This window comes from Solea senegalensis, linkage group LG4, assembly GCF_019176455.1.
Source record: "Solea senegalensis isolate Sse05_10M linkage group LG4, IFAPA_SoseM_1, whole genome shotgun sequence".
NCBI lineage: Eukaryota > Metazoa > Chordata > Actinopteri > Pleuronectiformes > Soleidae > Solea > Solea senegalensis.
The window spans coordinates 22119543-22144425 of record NC_058024.1 but is presented as its reverse complement, the minus strand read 5'-3'; the positions used below and the strand labels follow the sequence as shown (position 1 = coordinate 22144425).

At 40.1% G+C, this 24883-nt stretch overlaps 3 protein-coding genes across 5 annotated transcripts in view; 2 read left to right on the top strand and 1 right to left on the bottom strand.

Moving 5' to 3' along the window:
- The window catches only part of cacna2d2a (calcium channel, voltage-dependent, alpha 2/delta subunit 2a), a 141283-nt gene extending 136765 nt beyond the window's left edge, over positions 1-4518 (top strand). For all 3 annotated transcript variants that reach the window (XM_044024962.1, XM_044024961.1, XM_044024960.1), the window contains one exon: positions 516-4518. In XM_044024962.1, coding sequence (XP_043880897.1) covers positions 516-638 — 123 coding nt within the window. In that variant the 3' untranslated portion in view covers positions 639-4518. The remainder of the gene's footprint in view (positions 1-515) is intronic.
- abhd14b (abhydrolase domain containing 14B) lies at positions 4242-8627 on the bottom strand. The gene is made up of 5 exons (XM_044024963.1): positions 8472-8627; positions 6863-7083; positions 5523-5764; positions 4560-4786; positions 4242-4380 (listed from the first exon to the last, which is right to left on the bottom strand). Exons 2-4 carry the CDS (start codon positions 7080-7082, stop codon positions 4607-4609), a joined length of 642 nt encoding a protein of 213 aa, XP_043880898.1. The 5' UTR covers position 7083; positions 8472-8627; the 3' UTR covers positions 4242-4380; positions 4560-4606.
- A 236-nt stretch (positions 8628-8863) lies between these two features.
- On the top strand, positions 8864-22986 carry mst1 (macrophage stimulating 1). The gene is made up of 18 exons (XM_044023124.1): positions 8864-9166; positions 9623-9767; positions 11178-11293; positions 11387-11501; positions 12179-12315; positions 13443-13563; positions 13639-13757; positions 16572-16746; positions 17787-17917; positions 18702-18804; positions 19603-19739; positions 19847-19879; positions 19982-20096; positions 20181-20258; positions 20793-20939; positions 21031-21137; positions 21419-21558; positions 22585-22986. The coding sequence occupies exons 1-18, from the start codon at positions 9118-9120 to the stop codon at positions 22744-22746; spliced, it is 2130 nt and encodes a 709-aa protein (XP_043879059.1). The 5' UTR covers positions 8864-9117; the 3' UTR covers positions 22747-22986.
- Positions 22987-24883: the final 1897 nt, after the last annotated feature.

Sequence of the window (24883 nt, the reverse complement as noted above, 5' to 3'; positions counted from 1 at the left end):
TCTCTCGCTTTACTTGTGCAGCTCTCCCCGTAATCCATCAGAATGTTATTAATATTATTAATTTGTGCACACATTATACCTATTTCTCCCCGTGTGTGTGGGTTTTCTCCGGGTTCTCCGGTTTCCTCCCACAGTCCAAAACATGCAATATGGTGATTAGGTAAATTGGACTCTCTAAAATTGACTGTAGGTGTGAGAGTGGACGGTTGTTTGTCTCTATATGTGTTACTGTGATGGATTGGTGACCTGTCCAGGATGTATCCCGCCTGTCGCCCCGTGTCAGCTGAGCTTGGTGCAGTGCACCCCGTGACCCTCGTGTGGAGGATAAAGTGGTAGAAAATGGATGGATGTACATTATACTTATTTCTTGGGAACACATTTTTTCCCCCATGTCATGTCTGGGGCTATTACTATGGGGTATTGGCAGCTTCGTCTTCAAAACACCATGTCAGTACAAATCAGATACAGTATTTAAAATTACAGCTGCAATTTTTTTTTGTCCCCCCCCTCTACAGGAAAACACATCGGACTGTGGGCGAGGTCACGCTTTCCGTCCGTCCCACTACACTTTACTGCTTATTCAGCTGCTTCTGCTTTATCCAGCTGTCAGCCCCCACATTCACTCTCTACTACATTAATTTCATTTACCTCCATGTGTCCTCTCCCTTTAGCCTTCCTGAGCTCCTTTCCCCCCCAGTCCTGAAACCATCTGCCCCCCCTTCCTCCGTGCTCTTACGTCCTCCTCCCCCGTGATGTAGTCATAGGTGGTAATGGGACTTCCCATCGCAGCAAGTCGGAAGCCCTGAGCGCCACGCTACCCAGCTTGCTTCCAGTTGTGCCGCTTAGTGACAACTGCCGGACCTCTGTGTCCTCAGCCAGTTCACCTTCATTTGCAGGAAGACCGGTGGGTATCGTAACCACCTGGATCATCAGAGATAAATTACGAAAAGAAAACAAGCCCCCCACCACCACCACATTCCTACCATCCAGAGAAGAGGAAATGGGATGTGTCAGATGTCATCGTCACAGATGCCTGCCTCACACAAACTGGAGCGTTGAGGTTTTGTCTGTCCATCTTTGCCTCTGTTGGTCAGACAGACGGTGGGACATCCTCTCCTCCATCCCAGAGTCTTACCCCTCTGCCACTCACCTCTCTGAAAGGGGCTGAAGAGCGTTTGACCACCGACAGCCACTATAAAAGAAAACTTAACAGAAAAAAAAGTATACAAAATGTCAAGTATTAACTGCTGAAGTGATATAAGTATTCCAAACACACAGTATATTAAGGTTTTCATTTGAATGGGAAGTTGTTAGGTGTTAACTTAAAAAAAAAACAAATATCTGAATTCATTTATGCACTATATCTACTTGCCAAAATGAGATAGACTTTCATGTGGAGTTATTTTTTATTGCCAAAACCTTTGATTTTTAAGATAAACCACGAGACGAGGAGAGAAAATGGCCAGAAACTGAATGTTGGTTCCGTTTTCTGCAGCTCTAAATTATATTTTATAATTATTAGAACAATGGAATGATGCTTGTTGCATTGACTCAAGTGTTTCTCCTAATATTTACTGTTTTAATTCTATCTGGCTCACACACTCGTGACAGCTGTAAAAAAGGTGAATCAGCATTTGGTTTGGAGTCCTGTTGATTCCTCCTATGATCAATCAACCACTCCGACCTCTGGTTTAGAGTGATGTTATAAATGAACCCCCGCCCCCCTCCTCCTGTGCTCTCTAACATCAAAGCTCACCTCTGAGAAACCTCCCGAGGCTTCTCCACCAAACTAACACTTGCGCTCTCTCCGCGTCACAACAGAGATCTTATCCTCGCGACTCTCTCGTGAAAGTAGTTCCGTTAAAGTGTTTTTTTCTCTTTCCGTTGGAAGGCTATATTACTATATTACCTTTTGACTGACGCTGTTCGAACTTCAAAATCATTCGCTGCTGAGGGATAGGGGCTTATCAACATATTCCGACTACAAGTGCAGAAGAGGCCACTAAATATGGTGATCACGTGCAGTAGTGCTCTGGTCGTAATCCATCACTGTTTTATCGTTTGGTCATCGTGACGTGCGAAGTCATTTTAGACTCCCATGTTTAGGAGCCACTCTGTTTCATAGTGCCTTGATGCACTTTGTTTTGGAATGCATCAGCTGTGTCGTAGAGCTACTGTATAGTACCTTTATAAAGCAGACCTGCTGGTTGTAGACATAGCTGAACACGGGGCCGTCACACTGACCGGCTCCGGCTTAATGTACTTGCCCTCTTGGCTGTGGTAGCTTTTCACCGCTCAGAGCCACCCGACTGCCATCATATGGAGTTACTATACTGTTCCTCTACAGAGCCATTCATAGAGCAATGATACGCTATCAGTATACAGCGACTTAACTGGCCATAGAGCGTTCTTAGGGCCAACTCGACTGCTATAGTTCTGCCTGAATCGTATGTGTTAGTGTACGTGTGAGTGTGTGTGTGTACGTTTGTTTGCGTCGGAAAGTCCTTCACATACGGAGTGTATGAGGGATGACAGTTGTGATTAGCATAGCTGGTTTTCCTGTTTCTATATTGCAAAAGACAAAAATTTCATTGTTGTTGGTGGAAAAAAAAAAAAAAAAAAAAAAAAAAAAAAAAAGAAAGAAAAAAAAAAAGAAAAGTGATTTTAACCGAAAAACAAAAAGAAACCGTCGTTAACCGTCAGGCTGCTTCAATGTCCTGAACACGAGGGACGGCAGAGGTGTCTGAAAGAATGTGTCGTTCATCAGTGTTTTATGTTTCAGATGCAACATAGTTAACAAAAGCCTCTCTAAATGCCTTAGTGTTACAAAGTATGGAGCTCTGATATGTCCTCCCTCCCTCCCTCCCTCCCTCCCGTTCATACACAGGTTTTCTCACGCACGCGCGCGCACACACACACACATAGATCCTCCAAAACACTCACTCCTCTGGGTTTTCTCTGTGTTCTGCAGTTAAGTATAGTGAGCTCTAGTTTTGTATTTTCACGTCTTGGAATGATTCGCTATATTGACTGATGCTTGTTCGCAGATTAAACGCTTGAAAGCAGGTGGGAGTTTTTAAAAAGTACAAAAAAAAAAACAAACAAAAAAAAACCCACATCCGACCTTCAATGTGCACACCCACCCAAACCTCACTGTATTACTCAGGTGGGAAGATTCACACGATGATTTGAACTTTAACTTGCACACTCTGTACGGTTGTTGGTACTCTTTGATGTGACAAAAATGCTGGCACAGTTCACTGCGGCGCGGCGCGGAATAAATCAGACTTTAATAAAAGAGAAAAAAGAATGAACATGACTGTTAAAAAAAATATTTGAAAATTAAACATGTATTTTCAAATTCAAGTCACGCGACGCCGGATGCAGTTCTACTTTTCTGGCATCTGTTTGTCTCCGTTCCTGTGCCATTAATTCTGTCTGTATTGCCCTATTTCCACTATCTGTAAATTAACGCTACACGTGCCTGTGGAAATGTACCCCCTGCAACTTACTCTCTCTCTTCTCCTGGCTCTGTACACATACAGTCTCACACATAGACATGAATATGTGGGCCTACAGTTTGTGCACATGCGCCGAGACATTATGCACACAAACGTACAAGTAAGTAAACGCGTACCGACACTTATTCATCGCCCAGGCGGGAGATGTCGAGCACCGGGGCGGAAGTAAAGCGAGGATGTCACTTCCCTGGTGTGTGATTCTTTTTGTTGCTTTGTTGTTGTTTTTTTCTTGAGAGTGGGCAGGATGTCGGAGGCAAGCTCAGGGAGTGGGTCTCCACAGAGCAGCATGGGCCCGGAGGGCACGGAGGAACCACGTAGTGACGTCTGTCTGTGTGTGTGTGTGTGTGTTTGCATCCTGACGGAAGGGACATGTATGATTTCTGTGGTTTGACAAATTTACTTTTTGCCACAAAAAAAAATAAAATAAAAACAGAAAATTGGTCCAGCTTGGGGATGAAAGGGAGAGACCACTTTAAACTCAGTCCCCCTCCTGACTCTCGCTGCATCTGTGTCGGTGCATCTCTGTGGGAAAGACACGTGTGTATGTGATTCTGTAGTCTGTAGTCTGGTGATGTGACCATGTTTGACAAAGTGTGGGGACAAAAAAATAACATTTAGAGGAGGAAAAAAAAAAGAGTGAAATCAGTCCAATATTAAGTATAAGTACAAAAAAAACTGCGCTGTTGATAGGTTTGAGATCTGAAGTTGAAATGTTTTTAATTTTTTTTTTTTTGGTTTGTTTTATTTTTTCGTGTATGTATGCGAGTGTGAATGTCGTGTGTGTGTGTGTGGAAGATTTCACTCCTTCTTTTCTGGGCACTGGTCCATGTCGCTCCATTCTTTTGTACAGATGAAACTTCTAAAAAACAAAAGAAGAAAAAAAGAAAGAAGAGGGCAAAATTTGTAAAATATTGTGTCTGTGACTCCTTGTAAGATATTTTCAAATTGTTTATTACAGAGAATCAGTTATTAAATAATGTTCATATTTTTCACTTCACTTTGCTGTGTAGCGTTTTCGTTGTTCAGTGAGAATCTCACCAAAAAATGATGGGATGACTATGATTTCTCTGTGACCGATGTGAGCGTCAGAGTGCGTTAAGGAAGTCTGTGAGAGCTTTGTGCCAAGTGTCTGGGTCGTCCAGGTAACAGGGATGACCCGCTCCTTTCATCACCACCACGCTGTGATTGGCCAGACTGCTCAGGTTCCGGAGCGACGTCTCGCCGAGCCGAGCGTCCTGGTCGCCATAGACGATGAGCGAAGGAACCTGCAGAAGACATGAGGGCAAAAAGGGATGGAGATGCCTCACATTTTACCTCACGTTTACAAGGCTTATGTGTGCCAATATGAGCAAAAGCCAAGTAAATAAGAACAGACAGGCCTGATATTAGTTTTTTGTTGTCTTTACTTATACATCACAGTGCTCCAGATAACTGTTGCAGAGAAATCTAACTCTCTGTCAGAGCATATTATGTCAGAACTGCTCGACGGAGAAAGTAATTGTGCTTTGAATGCTGCTAACTAATAAAGATCATGCAGTATGAACATGTAGTGTGAGTTAACAAAATGTGCTTAAAAAGATTGTATAAAAATGCAGCACTGTTATTATCTGAGCCGCACAAACTTTATTATCAAGAAAATATGAAAAGAGTATTATTCATGTGTTAATATGCATGTATTGTTTTGAAACTCTTGTATCTTGGTAGTTGGGTAGAACTATGTAAGATTGAGATACTCGAGTACATGCACCTTAATATATATGCAAATGATAGCTTTTTATTCACTGTATTTAACCGTTTTACTGTCACAATTCCATGCTGCGGCCACACGGTTGGTGTAGCAGCTTGTGTTTCAGCAGGTGAACGACTTTTCCTTTGGAAAGTCAAGATGTCTATGTCTTTAATGGAAGCATTCAGAAATACACAGCCTCTTTTAAAGGAAAGGAAATGTTGGAAATGTGACATACTGAGATGAAAAGAATACAAATATCTCTGTTCACAGACCTTTACGCTCTGGTACTGCTCTGCTGTGAATTTCTCTGTGCAGATGGGAGCTACAGGGACGTAGGCTTGTATTAGAGCCGGGTGCTGCATGAGGAAGGGGAGGGAGTACATCCCACTGAGGGATGGGCTGATCAGCACCACCGGGCTCAGGCTCAGCTGCTCACACACATCCTTCAGGAAACTTGCAGGGGCCAGTTCTCCCACCGCCACCGGGGCCTCAGCTGACTTAGACCGGCCGAGTCCTGTGGACAAGAAGACAGCGGTATTGGAGGTGTAAGGGAGGGAGGAACAAGAGCTCCCTTATATGAACCTGTTTAATGGCATATCAATATGAATTTGCTTTATAAAAACTAGGGATATAACTATGTATAATTTAATTTGATCATGCATCACATTTAAAAGCACTTTCAGTAAGCTGATCATGGTGAATTTCCATCATCGGAATAAGAATCATTAATATTTCATTTAGTGACAACATTCAGTCCTAGTGATTTATTTGTTTTATTTATGCATCTTGCAGGACCTCATTTACATCGATCAGCCCCTTCATTTTAACCTGTTTTCATTTTAATGGTGTGGCTTATTGGTGTATAATTATGTTAGTCAATATTCTTCTTTTCCACTTTAAAGTGAACACTGTGTATGCTGTATTTTATCTACGGTGCAAGAAAACCATGTTTCAAAATGTAACGTAATGTAAAGTGATCTCAGTGTAATTTAGAGCTATTTTAATGTTATTTTTAAAGTGCATCGTGGCATCAAAACTATACAGTTATTTAGGTATTTAAATTCAACCATCTTCACCATCCTGTGAATCTATACTGATGCATATTTCTATACTCAATATTCTATACTCGATTTTTTTAAGGATATGATAATCTCAGTTCTTCTTAATTCTCCAGAACTTGCCAATCATCTTATTTTCTCTTTTTCTTTGTTTCAAGATGTCAGACAAAACTGTGAGGGATATAAATCACCTTATAAACGGCTATGACACCTTTTAGTAAGTCTAGAGATGTGTAACAAACACAAGATTCCTCTGCTCACCTCTATTATTTTTCCGAGGCTTTTAATGTGAAACACGCACTGGCTGGTTTATCCATATCCGGCACAAGAACCTCTCCGCTTATTCTAAGGCTACGAAAACCAAATTATTGTTATTTTAAAAGGGATTATACACAAATCAAAACCTACTTCTGGGTCGTCTATTACATTTTTGCAAATAAACCCTCCTAAATGTTACACACTGAACCTTTAAAATTGTACTTTCTAGTCTAAAGTCTAAACAAGACTTGTATGAAATTGGTGAAGAAGACAAAGTTTGTTTCTTCCAAACTCACCTGGCAGATCTATGGCGACAGCGCGGCAGCCAGTTTTGGCCAGAGTCTCCAGAGTGCCGATGTTGAGCCAGTTTTCTGATGAGAAACGGATCCCGTGAAGGAGTAAAACTGACATCCTCGCTTCCCCCGTGGCGGGTTCACTCTGTCTGTAGAAGAGCGGCACTTTGCCGCTCCCCAGGACGAGCTCCACACTCCCCTCTGTCATCTTCACAGCTGACATCCTGAAATAAACCAAACATTTTATACAAGTCAGATGAGTATAAATCTCCAAGTCACACAGGTTTATCTCAACAGTATATGACATCATCAGAACCTGGTGATCCAGATGAGGGAAAAACTTCACAGAAAAGGCTTTGATATGAAAATTGGTAAAGACTAACTGTTCCAGCTTATTAAACGTGTTGTTGTTGTTATTATACTGCTGTGACCTGAATATATTTGGCTGTTTAAGTGTTTAAAAGTCCACTAGTACAATTAAGGCAGTGCGGTCGGGGCCAAGGGCAGTCCGGCCCTGGGGACTGAATTTCACGTGGACCTCCACACGTTATTGTTGAATTAATTTTCTATTCAGCACTGAATATAATTTCCTCTAAGGACACCCTTTGGGACACAGTCATGTAGGGGCAGCAGGGAACGTTATAACGGCACCCTTTTGATTGGAAGGGCATCATATGGTGCTCGACGATACAGTTCCAGGACGACTCAGCACGGCTCGACTCTTTTTGCTTTTCCATTATGGAAAAATACCTGGTACTTTTTTAATACCTGCTCTGTCAAGGTTCCAAGCGAGCTGAGCCGATAACAAAGCGTGACGTTGCCAGTGATTGGCAGAGTGTCGTCACTGGAATAGTCACAAACTGTAGATCAAAAAGACTTTAAAATCCTGAAAAATCTCACTATTTAACTGAGGAGTCTGAACCAATGAAAAAGTGCAGAACTAATCTTTTCAATCAACTGATTCTAATGATTCAGTACACCGAAAAGAACTGCTACAGTTTGTGTTTGACCCATTTTGACGGATCCATGATGCGTTTACATATTTTATTTTGTCAGCACTTTAATTTGTAAAGCTTTGCCTTTAATTAAAAACAAGTCATGTGAGATTTGTGTCCCCTTGTCCTTTTGGCATGACAAAATAAAGAACCCCAAACTTTTTCAAAAAGTAACTAAGTAACTTTTACTCGAGTTTTAAACAAGCTTTTTTTTTTTAATTGTACATTTAGACCAGTACTTTTACTTGCACTTAAGTTAAATGTTATTGAAATAGTGGTACTTTTACTTGAGTGGAATATTTCAGTTCACTTCCTTGTGTATTTACCACACACAGGTAAATAGTGACCTGATCTTAAACACTGTAAAACACTCCCGGGACATTAGGGTTTGACAACGTTGTATTAAACTATACTTTTGGGGCTTTGTTTGAACCTGATGTTTATTTTGTCCACCTCCTTTATCGTCATTTTGATCATTTTTATCAGTTTAAGGAGAGAAAGTCTCAGCAGCTGGAGGATCAACACAACACCAGTCTGACCAAAGTCCACATGAAATCATCGCTGTCACTACTTGTTTTTTTAACCACTTCTTTATCGCCACTGAAATATATTCTTACCTGACGGGTTGACAGAAATATGTGCCGATGATCGATGACTAATCAGTGATCGATGATCAAACCGAACAGTGACGCCAGTAGCTACTTTTGTAGTCTTTAAACATTGAGCTGTAGTTTCACTTCATTCCCCGGAAAAAAGAGGGGGGAAAAAAAATAATAACCGGGAGGAAACTTTTGTACTGACGCCTAGCGTTCACCTGGTGAACTGCAGAAAAAAAGACAATCCACTTTGAAGCGGCGTTGTGTTGTTTTTTTATGCCGCAGGAATATGTTTAACTTGTTTAATGTTTAATCGATTGATAAACGGTTTTGTTGTTGCAGAGGAATCTGATTTTTTTTTTTAAAGGTGCCTGAACATGTGCCACTCTTCATTAATGATTGACGCTTGTATTGATCGCGTGTGTTTTGGGGATGAGGGCCTCTGTTTGAGTAAGTGCGCAGTGTGGGTGACTGTGGCTGTGTTTCAGGGCAGGATTGTGTGTTTCTCTGTGTGGGGTTTTCCACTTTCATCACATCGAGCTGTGGTCAAACTTTTAAATCTTAAGGAATATTTATTTTCTATTTTTTTTTAAACAACAAAACGTCAAAGGATCTCTGTGTGTGGTGACAGTTACACACTTATCTCTTTATCTTTGAAACACAAACAATGAAACTGCTTCTGTCCTGTATTCTCCTGACAGCTGGACTGGTTACTGGTAAGACACATTTACTGGTGATTTAGTGTAAAATCAGTGGCGTTCTTGTGAAGGCAGTGGATTGTTTATATTTCATGTCATTTAGCAGGTTTTTTTGTGTGAAAACATCTAGTGACTGTCTGTCTAAAAGGATCTAAAAATAGATCCTGTCTGAATGATTATTTAAGCTAAATGTTTATTCAATCAAAGATGTTTCATTGACTTTGTCCTTAAGTTTATTTTCTCATAAATACATGGTCAAATTGCTGCTTTGTTTCAGTTCTGGTCTCTGGTCGACCATACCTGTAGCTGTTGTTGGTCTCTAGGTCCAAAGGCTATATGTGTGTAGGCTCATGCCCAAATGATGCTGTTGGTACAAGTTACCAACTGCCCTCTGGTTTAGACCAGGACTAAACACGCTGTGTGATAAAGTCCAGAATTATAAAGCATGGTTCTGGTCCTGTTGTGTATGAACAGGGTACCGCAGTCCACTGAATGACTACCAGCGCTCTGAGGGCAGAGAGCTGGTTCCTACCTCCTGGAACTCAGCAAGAGTGTTGATGTTACCAGGCCTGAATCTGGAGGAGTGTGCGACGCGCTGCTCTCAGTCGCTGGACTGCAGGTATCCTCCACCCTTTACACTACTTTTATTCAGGCACTTATCAGCCACTTCTTTAGTGATTATGTGCACATAATAAAGTGTCTAGTGTGGTTTCTCTACTAAGGTTTGCATTCTAATGTGGCCTTCTGCATATATTGGTTGTCAGGTCGGGGACATTCTCCTCTGACCTCTGGTATTAAGAATGTGTTTTCTCCCAGATAACTCTCTCTTTCTGGACCATTTTTTGCATGAAAATCCCAGTGAATCAGCAGTTCCTTAAATACTCATGTCAGCTCCTTTTCACAACAACAACCATATCACGTTCAAAGTCACTTAAATCCCCTTTCAACGTCTACATTCCTGACTGCCATTGACTGTCATTGACTAAGTAGATGTTTGTGTTGAAGAGCCGTTGAACAGGTGTACCTAATAAAGTGGATGGATATATATTTATGGATTTTTATAGATTTCCCTGGAACCATCAAGAACATCAACCTCAGCTCACAAATACAATCATATACAGGGTAGACAATCAGGTTATTACAAGGACTAAGATATACAGGCTTCAGACAGATTCTATTTGACTTAAATCCTCTGGTAAATACAGCAGAGATGTTCATTCCTATAGAAGTTCTGATTCATTTTACATCGCATTTTTAGTCGTGATATAAAGTAGCAATAGTGGTGCGGAAGTCACAAAATAGACTGTTTTCTCTTTTCTTTTTGTTCATAAAAACGAGCCACGTGAACTTTGAACTGTGACGTATTTCCAAACTTCACAAGTTCAATCCGATTTTAAACATTTTCAGTACTTTTTGCTCAGGTGTGTTTATATAGTGGGTGAAAATGTATTACTTTTTCATCAGATTGCCTAGGATGTGCTGAAAAGAGGGATATAAGACACTGTATGTTGCACATCTTATAGCCTCTGTACGTTTAAACATAGTAAAATGCTCTGTGTTCTAAGGGTTAAAGTTGAATGTCAAGGTTCATTGTCACTGATGTGACAGCTGGGGCAATTTAATCTGCTGGTGAAGATCATGTGATGCAGTCAAATGCTAAATTTGTTGATGTTGTGACTCATTGTGAAGTTTGAAGTAGCATTAATAAATGGTTGATTTGCTACAACTTGCAAATTCCCCCTCAGGAATGAACTTATCTATCATCTGTTGTTAGTGCAGTGGACCTTCTTTTTGTATCTTTAATAAATTATAATACATATATAATGATAATAATAACAATATCTGTCTATCGTTTTGCTGTTTTAGTTTCAAATGTTCCTTCAGTAATTGTTAAGCCAGGTCAGGCCAGGGGAATAATCCATGGGATTGGTTAATAGGGACACTTCAAACAATCATTGAATAATTTGACCTCATCACTGCTTGTCATTTTGATCATTATTTGACTTATGAAGATATCCCTCACCACCAGAGCGTTCAACTACGAGACCCGGCCAACCGTCACCTGCAAGCACCTGCCGTGGGTGCGCGACGGCAACAACGCCGAAGTGAAGAGGAACGTGAACTGCAACCTTTACGAGAAGAAGGGTAAGACTGAGGTGTGCCTCGCGCTGTGGGATGTTAGGATTGTACAGTGTCCCCGCAGCGGCTGTTTCACCTGAGACTGCTTGTGTTGTGAAGTCTACGTCAGAAAGTGCATCGTGAATAAAGGGGAAGACTACAGAGGGAAGGTTTTCACCACAAGGAGCGGCCTCACCTGCCAACAGTGGTGGTCCAAGTTTCCGCACGATCACAGGTGATCACACACACACACACACACACGGAGTCTCACAGACATCGGTCAGTGTGTTTAGAGGTGTCCACGTTCCGCTGTTTTGTTACGTAACCGTCCATGTGCAGAGCCACGCAACAGGTCACAGTGAGGGTCAAAGTCTGGCTTCTCAGACTCTCGGATTGTTCAATAAACTTTCAAGAATGGCAAATCTGAAGCAGCGTTGTATATAACTGTTAATTTTCAACAATGCAACTGGAAAAAATTGATTTTATTTGATATTGTCGATGAAAACAGTGACTCCTCCCGCCCCTATTTCTCTTCTGCTCTTCATTATGATGCAAAACTATAGTTGTGAATTATAGTCGTGTCCCTAATCTCTTTATATTATTTGTAAACAATGTATTTATTGTCTTGTTTGCTGTTTGCTACTGGCCTGACACAAAACACATCGAATCCAATCTAAACAGAAAAGTGATGGCATTTTAGATAAAAAACTATTCTGTGACATTTTTTCCCCGAGGCATGTCAAACAAAACAAACAAACAAAATAACGATTTTGCAGCTTCAAGTTTGTTCATTTGTCAAAGTCACGTGCACTTTAACCCGATATTCAGAGACTCAACTGAACAGTAGCTGTGAGAAAACTTGTCTGTCTGTCTGTCTGTCTGTCTCTCTGTCCCTCTGTCCCTCTGTCTCAGGTGGACGCCCACAGCCGCTAACGGCCTGGAGCTAAACTACTGCAGGAACCCGGACGGGGATCGGATCGGTCCGTGGTGCTACACCACAGATCCTGAGCGACGCTACGAGAGCTGCAACATCCCCCAGTGTAAAGATGGTACGCGCCGACCACACATTAGCCACATGTGATGGCTAATACAGTGCTTAACAAGTGTGTTAAACCACCCACTAATGCACTAAAGTAATAGCATTGGTTATTATCAAAATGGTGAATACACCAGTATGTAGAAGCTCTTTAACCCTTAGTGCTCACACGGCACAGACCTATGGGAATAATACACAACTCCTTATATGGACATCCTGGGTGTGTGTGTTTATAGGTCACATATTGTGGCTTCTTATGTGTTGTTGAGTCAAAGTTATGATTCCTTTGATATCGCATTTTTAGTAGTGATTTAAAGTAGCAATAATTGTGCAGAAGTCACAAAAATAGACGTTTTTTTTTCTTTTCTTTTTGTTCATAAAAGGTGAACTTTGAACTGTGACGTATTTCCAAATTTCACAAATCCGATTTTAAACATTTTGATTTTAAACATAGTAATGGAAAAATTCTTAACCGAAATTATATTTTTTAATTAAAATAGAAAAGCACATTATTATTTCTTGGTTAAGATGTCAAAGTATAGTTATTTACTTACAGAAAAAATGGTTTTAGTGCTTGAATGTTATGTTTGATTCATTTTTTGACTTTAAATAAATAATAATAATAATCTTTTTAGTGAACACAAGTTGTTTAACAATTGCTCCGTGCTAACAAAAGCACTGTACATAAGTTATGGGTCTGGATATTTCCCTGGCAATGTTCAGAAGAATAAGTGGTATTAATCACTTTTTATCAAATGAATACTACCTGAATATAAATGAGTATTTAAACATGCACTCTATATGCACTTGTCCAGACATTTCCTTGAAGTAACTGAACAATAAATCAATATTTATTTGTTTGTTTAACATAGAGACAACATTCTTTTTTCTTTTTCTTCACTTAATGTGCGTGGACAATAAGATGATTATTTTAGTAAAAGAAGGTCATAATTAACAAGTCTACAACTGAACACCACGTCTCTTTTTTTCCTCTGCAATTAAAAACAAATTACAGTCGCATCTTTTCCCGCCACCACACTAAAGGCTTCATGTATCAGCTCCTTTGAATTACATGGACATGATGAAGTGAAGTTTCTGTGTAAGTGTGTGTGTCATTTTTTCATCTCCTCTTGTTTGCAGACGTTTGCATCACATGTAACGGAGAGGATTACCGGGGGCAGGTGGACCACACGGTGAACGGCAGAGAGTGTCAGCGCTGGGACCAACAGTATCCTCACCAACACATCTACCAGCCGGAAAAGTACGCACACGTTTATTAATAATAACTAATAACGTCTTCTGCTGTCCTGTTATAGTCTCTCGTGTTGTTTTTCAGGTATCCCGATAAGAGCTTAGACGATAACTACTGCCGTAACCCTGACGCCTCCCCGGTGCCCTGGTGTTACACCACAGACCCCGAGGTGGAGCGAGAGAGCTGCGAGATCAAGAAGTGCAGTAAGATCCTTTTTATTTTTACATTAGCAAAATCATAGATTCTGATATAGGGATGGGGAATCAGTATATATAGGATATTGGGCAGATAAAAATGTAGAATCCGATATAGAGATGAAACAATTACTCGATTAACTGATTATTAATCGATCACTAAATGAATCGTCAACTATTGATCGGTTTGAAGCTTTTTTCCCATGATTAAAACAAGATTTCTGATTGTTTCAGCTTGTTACGTGTGAATATTTTCTTAATTTCTTTGTTCCACGTAACAAAGAATTCATTAAAAGTGAATTTTTGGGTTTGTGGACAAAACAAGATGTTTGAGAGGTTTGACAAACACTGATCTTTTTACGTTTTCTGATATTTTATGGACCCAGCGATGACTCAATTCATCGAGAAAATAATCAACAGATTCATTGATTGTGAAAATGAGTTGCAGCTCTAATCTTATACATGCACAGACTGTACAAATACAAATAAACATCAGCAAAACCATTTAGCTGAGTCATGTTTGGGCTGTTTATTTCTTCTTTTTGCGGAGAGCAATATTTGTGGCACAGTTGGAGAATGATGTCTTTGACATGACTCAGCACAAATGTGTTGTTAGAAGTATCATAGTTCATAAATGGTCTAAAATGACTGTAATAGAGTGTTTGCTATTGGTATCAGACACAAAAAGTGTCTGATAATAAGATTTAGATCAGGGGTGTCAAACATACGGCCCGGGGGCCAGATCCGGCCCGCCAGAGGGTCCAATCCGGCCCACAGGATGAATTTGTTAAAATTTCACACTACGATTACAATCTAAACGTAATGTCAAATACAATATTTTTCTCTTCCAGATACCTGTGACTAAATGTTTGTGCCATTTTAGATCCAGTGTGATGTGTAAATAGTACATTTAGGCACGATATTGTTGAAATTGCACTTATATTTCTCAAGAAATGTCATGTTTTGTAAAAATGTCCTTCATTAAATGTAAAACAAAGAGTTCTTGTTCTTAAAATTGTGCTGTCGGTGGCCCCTGAACAAAAATGTTCTGGGAATGTAAGTTATGTAGATGATGCATATACAGAGTCATATACAGATATACATATTTCTTACACATTCATTAACTTCTACTCTACATATGCTGCGTAATATTATATTGTTTTCACTTATTTTACCAAAAGTGCAATCATTTAACTCTTACAATAACTCTTAACTGTGTGCATTAACTTTTTAACTTAACGTCTGCAATGGCAACACAATTCTTTTTCTACTCGGTTCTATTTGGTTTATAATCCTATTTTATAGAGAACACTAGTATACTAGGCACTCATTTTATCTTTAGATGATTTCAAACATCAATTTCTCCCTCAGAATGGTGATATTTATATTACATGTACCTTGATTAATAGAAAAGAGCTTGAAAAAACACCTTGATTGTACTTGCACGTGCATTGATTTTGGAAAGTATGACTCGTGTGTTATTGTCTAAACAAATGCGTCATTCAGTTTTTGTTTAAGGAGGGAAATAAAATCGATACTATCAAATTGAAATAAATCCGAATTACAACACAAATCAAATGGTCACAAAAACATATTGACCCCAGCTCTAATTGACACTGTGGGAAACTAAGCAGAATGGAGTTTTAATGAATTTATTTTTAAGCAACAATTCCCAATCGTCTGTGACTCTAACAAGCATTTTTCACAATTTCACAAAAACAAAGTGTAACCTAAACTATTCATGTGCAACATAGCACACATGATTGTCCTTGTTTTTCCCTCTTTGTTTTTTTTTATTATTTATCAGTTTAAGATTTGGACATTGAGTCGATCTCTGTGGCATTAAGAGACCAAAGTATGAGACGTTTAATCTGATTTTGACATAAATGCAGCTAAAGTGTGAAGATTTCTGTCAGCAGTTCAAGCTCTGCATTGTCTCGCAGGGTTTCGGTTAATTAACCTTTAATTAAGTCGAAAAACCCTGCGAGACAGCTCATTTGAACCTGTTTGTTTTATTATGTATCGTCACAAAGTCACACATGGAAGCAGTCGAGTGACTGCAAACCTGTGTTGACCACGGATGATTGGCCGTGGTCAACAGCTTCTCCTCTGACCTTTAATCCACTCACCATTTCACAAGTGATATAACAAATGCACTTTAATCTGGGATTCCCGAAATTTCAACACAAGTTGTGTAAAAATTAGACTGGCAACATAAGTCTGTCCTCACTGTAGTTTCAAAGATTATAGGATAGCACCATCTTGTGGTGTAGTTTAAAATTATCCAAACCAAAAAAAAACATCAAAAGAAAATGGTTCTATCATAAAATTGTGTGTATTTTATTCTAAAAAAAAAAATATAATATAATTGTCACTTTAATGTCATTTGCAATTAACCTTTAATATGGTATATCATAATATAGATACATTTTACTATTTGCTATAAATTGAACCATTGAAAATCTATCTATCTATCTATCTATCTATCTATCTATCCATAATAATAATAATAATAATCTATCTATCTATCTATCCATAATAATAATAATCTATCTATCTATAACAATAATAATAATAATAATCTATCTATCTATCTATTATAATAATAATAATAATAATGATCTATCTATCTATCTATTATAATAATAATAATAATAATCTATCTATCTATCTATTATAATAATAATAATAATAATCTATCTATCTATTATAATCTATCTAATAATAATAATAATAATCTATCTATCTATCTATCTATCTCTCTCTCTCGTGTAATATTCATTTAAATTCACTTCACCTTTCTTCTCCTCTTCTTCTCTTCAGCTGAGGTCCGCATTGAGAAGCGTCAGCGCTCCAGCTTCACCACCAACTGCTTCCGCGGCCGCGGGGAGGATTATCGCGGCAAAGTCAACGAGACGACGTCAGGCATCTCCTGCCAGCGGTGGGACGCCCAGTATCCTCATGAGCATCCCTTCTATCCAAACACATATGAATGCAAGTGAGTAATACAGCAGAAAAGAAGCTGACACCTGTTGCCTGTTAGACTGAAGATGCTGCGTTTGCTTCTCATGTCAGTATTAATGTCAAGATGTTTCCCTGCTGACAGAGCTTTTCACTTTAGAAGTAAGTATAATCCTGTAGCACTGTGGTGTCAAACACACGGCACGTGGGGCCAGAACCGGCCCACCAGACGGTCCAATTTGGCCCTAAAAATACTGTATTTTTCAGTTCCAGATACCTTGATATTTGAGAACATCATCAGTTCCAGGTTTGACAAACACTGATCAATGGGCTTTCTTTTTACGTTTTCTGATATTTTATGGACCCAACGATGACTCAGTTCATCGAGAAAATAATCAACAGATTCATTGATTGTGAAAATAATCATTAGTTGCAGCTCTAATCTTATACAGTCCCAAAGATCACGTGCTTCACCATGCACAGACTGTACAAATACAAATAAACATCAGCAAAACCATTTAGCTGAGTCATGTTTGGGCTGTTTATTTCCTCTTTTTGCGGAGAGCAATCTTTGTGGCACAGTTGGAGAATTATGTCTTTGACATGACTCAGCACAAATGTGTTGCATCATAGTTCATAAATGGTCTAAAATGACTGTAATAGAGTGTTTGATATTGGTATCAGACACAAAAAGTGTTATTGGGACATCCTTATTCTGATAATAAGATTTAGGTGAATTACATAAAGACACTCTTTCTGTCCATTCTGTCTATGAGTGTGTGCAGCATAACTCGGATTTAGAAAAATACTGTATTTTTCAGTTCCAGATACCTGAGACTAAATGTTTTGTGTCTTTATATAGATGCACTGTAATGCACGCATGCATGTGTGTAATATTCTACAAATTGCACTTGTTTTTCACAAAGGAGTTCTTGTTGTTTGTGGGTTATGATGCTATTATTTTCCAGAGATCAAATGTGGCCCCTGAACTAAAATGTGCTGCAGCGTGTCTGTGTGACAGGTCGTTGACTGCATCACGACTGTTTCAAGCTGATTTTGTGCTGCTCCCTCGTCCAGGGGTTTGGAGGAGAACTACTGTCGTAACCCAGATGGATCGGAGGCTCCCTGGTGCTTCACATCTGTGCCAGAGATGAGGACGGCGCTCTGCTTACAGATCAAACGCTGCGCAGACGACATAGAAGCCGAGGGTAGGACTCCTCGCTTTAAATAAGAGCAGCCAGCGATAAATTCAGCTAACATTAGGCTACTGTCAACACTTAGATAAACATGAGGCTTATGTTATAATGGAAAGTATTTTCCTGTTTTTATTGTACTGCGTACTGTATGTATTATGTAAAACTCACTGTTGCTGTTTTTTTACATGGACAGTGTTTATTGAATCAATATTTTAGCTGCTGTGATTTATTGTTCAGACAGAAACAAGTGACCTGTGTCCCGTTGAAGCTAAGTGGTCGTTGTCCAACACAAAGTGAATGTGAAAGTGGAGTGCATTCTCTAAATCAGTGGTTCTCAAAAGTATTTATACCAAGTCCCACCTGAGGACAATATTGAGCTTGTGAAGTAAAAATAAGCCGAGCAAAGTCAGCTACGGACTTTTCACAGGAGGCAGATTCATTCCCAATGAGATGATCTTCCTCTTCCTCACATATACTTCACGAGCGAGAGATGAGGTGACTGTAATTATTATTATTTGTTTCATTTTCTACACACTCTGGTCAAAAGTACCACCAGAGGAAGCTCAGTGGTACTTGGAAAATGCTCCAAGCTGCCAGGAATAAAGCTCTTGCTAAGAAATACTAAAACGGTTTTTGTTTAATGATTATATAATGAAATGTGCACAGTGAAATACCAACAGCGTGACCTCAGTGTCTTCATAGCTACACTGCCCTGTATGACTGCTGGGTACAGCAGTACATATATTTGGATGATTCATCAAGGTAAATGTCCTGATAAAAGTGTCTTTTATTTCAGACTGCTACCAAGAAAATGGGAAAAACTACAAAGGACAGGTCCGCAAAACCCGTAAAGGGATCACCTGCCAGAAATGGAACGTTAACACACCTCACCGGACCAAGTATGCAGACGATTCTGTGACACTGACGCTCACTGCTTTCATATTAAAGCTGTTTATTATCTAGTCAGAATACTTATATACATATATATGTAAAGAAATAGTAGAAAACATGATTTACTTAAAAAGAAAAACAAAGAAATAAAATGGTTACGTGTGATAAATAGGATAATTTGTCATGGCAATGCTGCCACCAGCCATTTAGGCCCTCTCTCCTTATCCTGTACACAGTGTATAGCAATGTTTCACAAACTTTTTTAACCCTTTTTCCACTGATCGTATTGCAGATGACGCGTTTTCCAACAGTTTCTGAAAGCTGACAAGTTGCAAAGCCAATGTGGTTATTACGGTAATTTCCCTCACGCTGTGGCAGGAAGCCGGCGAAGCAGCATCTTCGTCAACAGAGAGGAGAGAGTTGGAAAAACACCTGCACATAGTTTCCATTTTTTGGGCAAAAGCACTTAGTCACAGGACATTTTCTGGCCCTTATATGGGTTCAAATAAGCAAAAAAAAAGTGTGACCTAATTCGCACATGTATGCACAATAATTTGTTTCTGACTATTTTGCGCTGCCATTTCTATAACGATATAACGACAGTTTTTGTTTTAATATTATTTTGAAAAAACATTTCCAAGAGACAACTTCATTTATTGCATGTTATTTAAAACGTAAATCTTATGCTATATCATTTAGCATGTGGGGATTCAAACAGATTGCTTGTCTTGAATTGCATTGGGCTCCGGTCAGCCAGTCGGTTTGCCCACTTATTTGTGATATTCATGAGACACTATGCTTTCCAGGATAAACCCAAGGACACATCCCGAGGCCAATCTGACGGAGAACTACTGTCGTAACCCCGACGGGGACCAGCATGGACCCTGGTGCTACACCACTGACCCCAAAACTGAGTTTGACTACTGTGCCATCAAACAGTGTGGTACAGTTACTCTCCGTCTATTTTAAGAATGCTAAGATGCACTGTACGGTCAAAATTCACCCTTCTGTTGTTTTACAATTCATCTGTTTCTTGATGTTTTCAAACAGCTGGGGAGAAAGTGTCCCTGACTGAGCCAGAAGGTTTGTTCGTTGACTGAATATGAAGCAAGACAGAGCGGAGGTTAGGTATATTTTTTTGCATTAATATCAAACGTTTGTTTTCACGCCGATTGGTGAACACAGAGAAGGTGGAATTCAGCGAGTGTGGAAAGAGAGAGGACCGTTTCCAGAGGACGATGCTGCGCATCGTGAACGGGGTTCCTGGAAACTCGCCATGGACAGTGAGCCTCAGAGACAGGCGAGTGTGAGAAAGTGTTAAACACGCTGCTGTGCCGTGCCGTGCCGTGCCGTGCCGTGTGTGACGTATGACTTCTTTGTGCAGGAAAGGAAACCATTTCTGTGGAGGATCCTTGGTTAATGCCAGATGGGTGATCAGCACCAAGCAGTGTTTCTCCTCCTGGTAAACTTTATTTAGAGCATTTCGGCTTTTTTCCAGTACTATGTTAAAACGTACAGTATCTACAGAGGGTATAAGAATGTGCAATATAGAGTGTCTTATATCCTTTTTTTCACCACAAACTAGGCAATCTGATTAAAAATTTTTAAAAAATTCACCAACTATTTAAACACACCTGAGCAAAATGTACTCAAAATGTTTAAAATTGGATTGTATTTGTGAAATTTGTCACAGTTCCAAGAAAAACGCTCTATTTTGTGACTTCTGCACAATTATTGCGACCTTTTATCACGACTAGAAATGTGACTCAACAACACATAAGAAGGCAAAAAGAAGTGTTTTTTTTAAAGCCTGAATATGTGACCTATAAACACACACGTCCAGGATGTCCATATAAGGACTTGTGTATTATCCCCACGGCAAATTACCATGGGTGCACCTGCGGTAAAGATCTGTGCCTCGTGAGCACTAAGGGTTTATTCATACAATTCTTTGGGTTGGGACCAAATGCTGTATTTCGATGTTTGACGTCTGCAGCTACGTGGACCTGCCCGGGTACTCGGCCAGGATGGGAACACTGTTTCGCGATCCGCAAGAAGAAGAGCCCGGCGTGCAGACCATCCCGCTCACCAAGATCGTCTGTGGACCCTCTGAGTCTCAGCTGGTCATGCTGCAGCTGGAATAGTGTGTATATGCGCACATGCTCAACACACACACACACACACACACACACACATACCGTCAATTTCTCTCTGACTCCCTCTTCTTTCTGTAGCCCTGCACAGTTTAATGAGCGTGTCTCTCAGATCTGCCTCCCTCCTGAGCGCTACATTGTGGCTGAGGGGACGAACTGTGAGATCGCAGGATGGGGTGAGACAAAAGGCAAGTGTAATCCTTTTTGCTACGATAACTGGACGCTGCTCTCCGCGCTGCTACAATGTGCCTCTGTACTAATAATTATTAATGGAGCATCATGGGAGCAAGCATCTTGTTTCTGCCCTTGAATGAGTCTTTGCATCTTAATGACAAAGGCTGCACAGACCATTGAACAACAGATGGCTTTGCTGTTTACGGCACCATTCAACATCTGTTTACCTTCCTTTCCTTTCCTCCTGTCTCTCTCATTATCTGCTCACTCTGTCTTCCTGCTCGCTGTCTTTCAGGGACTGGTGACGAGACTGTCCTCAACGTGGCCCACATACCTGTTCTTAATAACAAGGAATGCAACAAGTACTTCAGGGGTCGTGTCCGTGAGAACGAGATGTGCACAACCTCTTTCCAGGGTGGAGTTGGCGCGTGTGAGGTGGGAGTTTTGCACTGTTTTGAAAGCTTTGCGGTCAATATTTGTCGCGAGAGAAGACTGATGATTGCATGGTGGTGTTTGGCTGGAGTTGAGGTGAAGAGAGGAAGCAGAGGGTGGAAGAAAAGAATGATTGTCTCCATCCACCCATCATTTTATATGACATTTGCTGCGGTGTGTGCTACAGCCAGGGGTGGAAAGAACGCTGAAATATTCTACTGAAGTAAAAGTATCACTATGGTGATCAAATTTTACTGAAGTACAAGTTAAAGTACTGGTCTTAACATGTACTCAAGTTAAAGTAAAAGTAAGAGTTACTTAGTTGGGGTTCTTTCTTGTGTCGTGCAAAAAGGAAGGGGACACAAATCTCACGTGAATTGTTTTTAATTAAAGGCAAACCTTTACAAATGAAAGTGCTGACAAAATAAAATATGTAAACACATAACGTGTCAGTCAAAATGGGTCAAAGGTCACAAACGCTTTAACTTTCTCACTCACTCAGGGACCTTAACTAAGGCCAGTTCACCTGTCCTGTCCGGTGCGTGAATTTATTATTTATTTATTTCTATCATTTCAAGCCAACAAGTTAAATTACAAATTATTAGTACACAAAAAAACAACTCAGTTAAAGTCGCGCGTTAAAGGAACAGTTCCACATTTGCTTTATTTTTCTGCCACAGTGGGCAAACACTCTCGTGTATGACTTTTGAATATGAAGCCACATTCTTTCAACTGGTCAGCTTTGCATAAAGACCTTTTAGTTTCATCCGTTAGAAGATGGTTTCAGTCTTATTATGCTAAGCTAACAGGCTGCCGGCTCCATGTAACTGTATAAACAACAAATATGCCAGTTCCTTTAATGATCAATAATGATGCCAGTAAGTGATTTAAAAAAAAAAATCCCTTTAAATCAAACACATTCACCATTCGTGTAACGGAGACGCGACAACCTCGGCAGTGACAGTCAGTCATAACAGAGACAAATAATGACTCCAGAGTGTTGTTCCTGTGTGTCCCGTGTGTCTGCAGAGAGACTACGGCGGCCCTCTGGCGTGTCAGAACAGCGACTGCTGGGTACTCGAGGGCGTGATCATCCCCATGCGGCGCTGCGGACACCCGGGGCAGCCCAACATTTTCATCCGCGTCTCGGTGTACGTGGACTGGATCAAGAAGGTGATGGAGATGGCCTAGAGGCAGATACACTGCCGTTCGACCAGGGACTGAACAAACCCACTTTCAAAAACCCCTCTGCAGCAGTTGTTTTTATGGTTCACCTGTACATGTACACCCCCCTCACCACCCCCATTTTGTTTTTTTGTTTACAACAAAACGTAAAAATGTACGATCATATTTTATCACATCGGATTTAGAGCAGCAACTGTTTGGTCCAGAAAATGATTCAGTTTTTCATGATTTCTTTGTTACATGGAGCAAAGAAACCAGAAAATATAACAATAACAATAATAATAAATAATTTAAGAGGCTGAAACAATCAGAAATCTTGTTTGTAATCATGAAAAAAAGCTTCAAACCGATTCAATAGTTTTACCATAACCAATTTTTTATGGTTTCTGAAAAAGAAGTTGTGCTTCTTTTGTGGAAGAAAATAGTTGGACAAGTTTTTATGTTAATTCACATTCAGTTCATTCTTGTAAGCACCCAAAATAAAAGGCACAGTTATTTAAATTCAACTCGACTTAAAATGCCAAGTATTTTCAGTAGTGCACATTGTTTTGTCCACACATTATATTGCAGTTACAAGCATTTCTTATGTACGATATGTAGCAGAGATTATAACTTTAATGTGTGTTATACTATTTTAAATAAAACCACCTCTACTTGTCATAGTACATTTTGTTTTTCTACGTCAATAAAGACTTAGATTAAATGATTCTTCTCTCGGGTTGAGAGAAGAATGACAGGAGGAGTGTTTTTTTTTGAGCTTCCTAATGTCCTCTGGAAATGCAGCGTGGAGCACAGAACTGTACACCTCCCCTCCGCTCTCGCTGGCATTGAATGGAGCTACAAAATACCTTCTTTGCCCCCAGCCTCTAAAGAAATCCCTCCTCTGCCTGTCTTTTGATGCCTGCCCCCACCTCTAAAGACATGCCTTTGTGCCTTATGCAGAACTGTATGCGCTGCACATTCTTTCTAGTTCTATAGGAGGATTTTTGTAACCCGGTCCTGATGAGCCCACGGAATTCAGCTTAAATAAACCTCAAGATCAGAGTCCAACCCAATCTCAGACACACCAGCCCGTCGAAGGCCACTGAACTCTCTCTTTGTCACACAGTTCTCGCTCACCCTCCTCACCCTCCTCACCCCCCAGCCCCTTCTTCCTGATTCCCCATTACAAAATTCTCTGCTTCTTTATTTTGGCAAATTTCACTTCTAACTTTTTTTTTTTGAATTAACAGATGGCATTGGACTTTTTTTTTGTCCTCTTTATTTCTCTTTTTTGTTTTGTTTGTGATGTGCACAGCTAATGGATGATGGGGAAATGCTGTTGATTTACTAATATTTACGGAGGATGATTTAGCCTAAAACACCCAAAATACACGTACACTTTTCTTTTGTTAAGCTCTTATGGTAAAGCTTATTGCGATTATTTCCTCTAAGTCTTATACTCACAGCTGCAGTTCGACACTGACACTGAACTTTTCCGTCGTCGCTGTAACCTAAAGCTTTATGTTTTGGTCCGATGCCAGCAGGCTCACCTGACATGACTCCAGCGTTCGCTGTCCCTGGAATGTGTATTCACTGTGGTTCAAGCATTTTTCCCACCTGTATTTATCAGTTTGTGCAAGCGCACAGAGCTCATGAACGCAAGAGAAAGAGATTTTTATATGGGGTTGATAACTTGGACTTTAGTGGCATAAAATCATTCACATGAGAGAAAGTCTCATTTTTAAGACTCTTTATGGATAAAATGTGTGTTTGCTCTCTCACTGCAGAACTGAAGTGAGGTCACTTTGTCCTCAAACAGCCACACACACACACACACACACACCACCCTTTACATTACTTAGAAACCCCATTTGTTATGATTGTGTCCTTTTGTTCTTACATCTCTGGCACAGTGTGGTGTTGGGGGGGGGGAGATAACACAGTAAAAACATGCCCTGATCTCACTCACCATCATTTCTAAACTGAAAAAAAAAACTGTCTCTCTGTCTCTCTGTCTCTCTCTCTCTTCTGCGGGGGGAACTTCCCAGCCCCCGGCCCCGGACCACACTTCGGGAACCCCGGAACCAGACTCTACCCTCCTGTCTGATGCCTGTCTCCTCTCTCCTTCCCTCCCTCACATAAATGGGTGAGTTTTTTTTTT

Bases quoted from the DNA above. Each gene is read 5' to 3' on its own strand.
- abhd14b (XM_044024963.1), bottom strand. From the start codon at position 7,082: ATGTCAGCTGTGAAGATGACAGAGGGGAGTGTGGAGCTCGTCCTGGGG. The intron at 5,765-6,862 runs GTGAGTTTGGAA...TCTTGTCCACAG, and splicing joins TGTCGCCATAGATCTGCCAG to GACTCGGCCGGTCTAAGTCA. The intron at 4,787-5,522 runs GTCTGTGAACAG...TGTCTTCTGCAG, and splicing joins AGCAGTACCAGAGCGTAAAG to GTTCCTTCGCTCATCGTCTA.
- mst1 (XM_044023124.1), top strand. From the start codon at position 9,118: ATGAAACTGCTTCTGTCCTGTATTCTCCTGACAGCTGGACTGGTTACT. The intron at 9,768-11,177 runs GTATCCTCCACC...CCTCACCACCAG, and splicing joins TCTCAGTCGCTGGACTGCAG to AGCGTTCAACTACGAGACCC. The intron at 20,259-20,792 runs GTAAACTTTATT...TGACGTCTGCAG, and splicing joins AAGCAGTGTTTCTCCTCCTG to CTACGTGGACCTGCCCGGGT.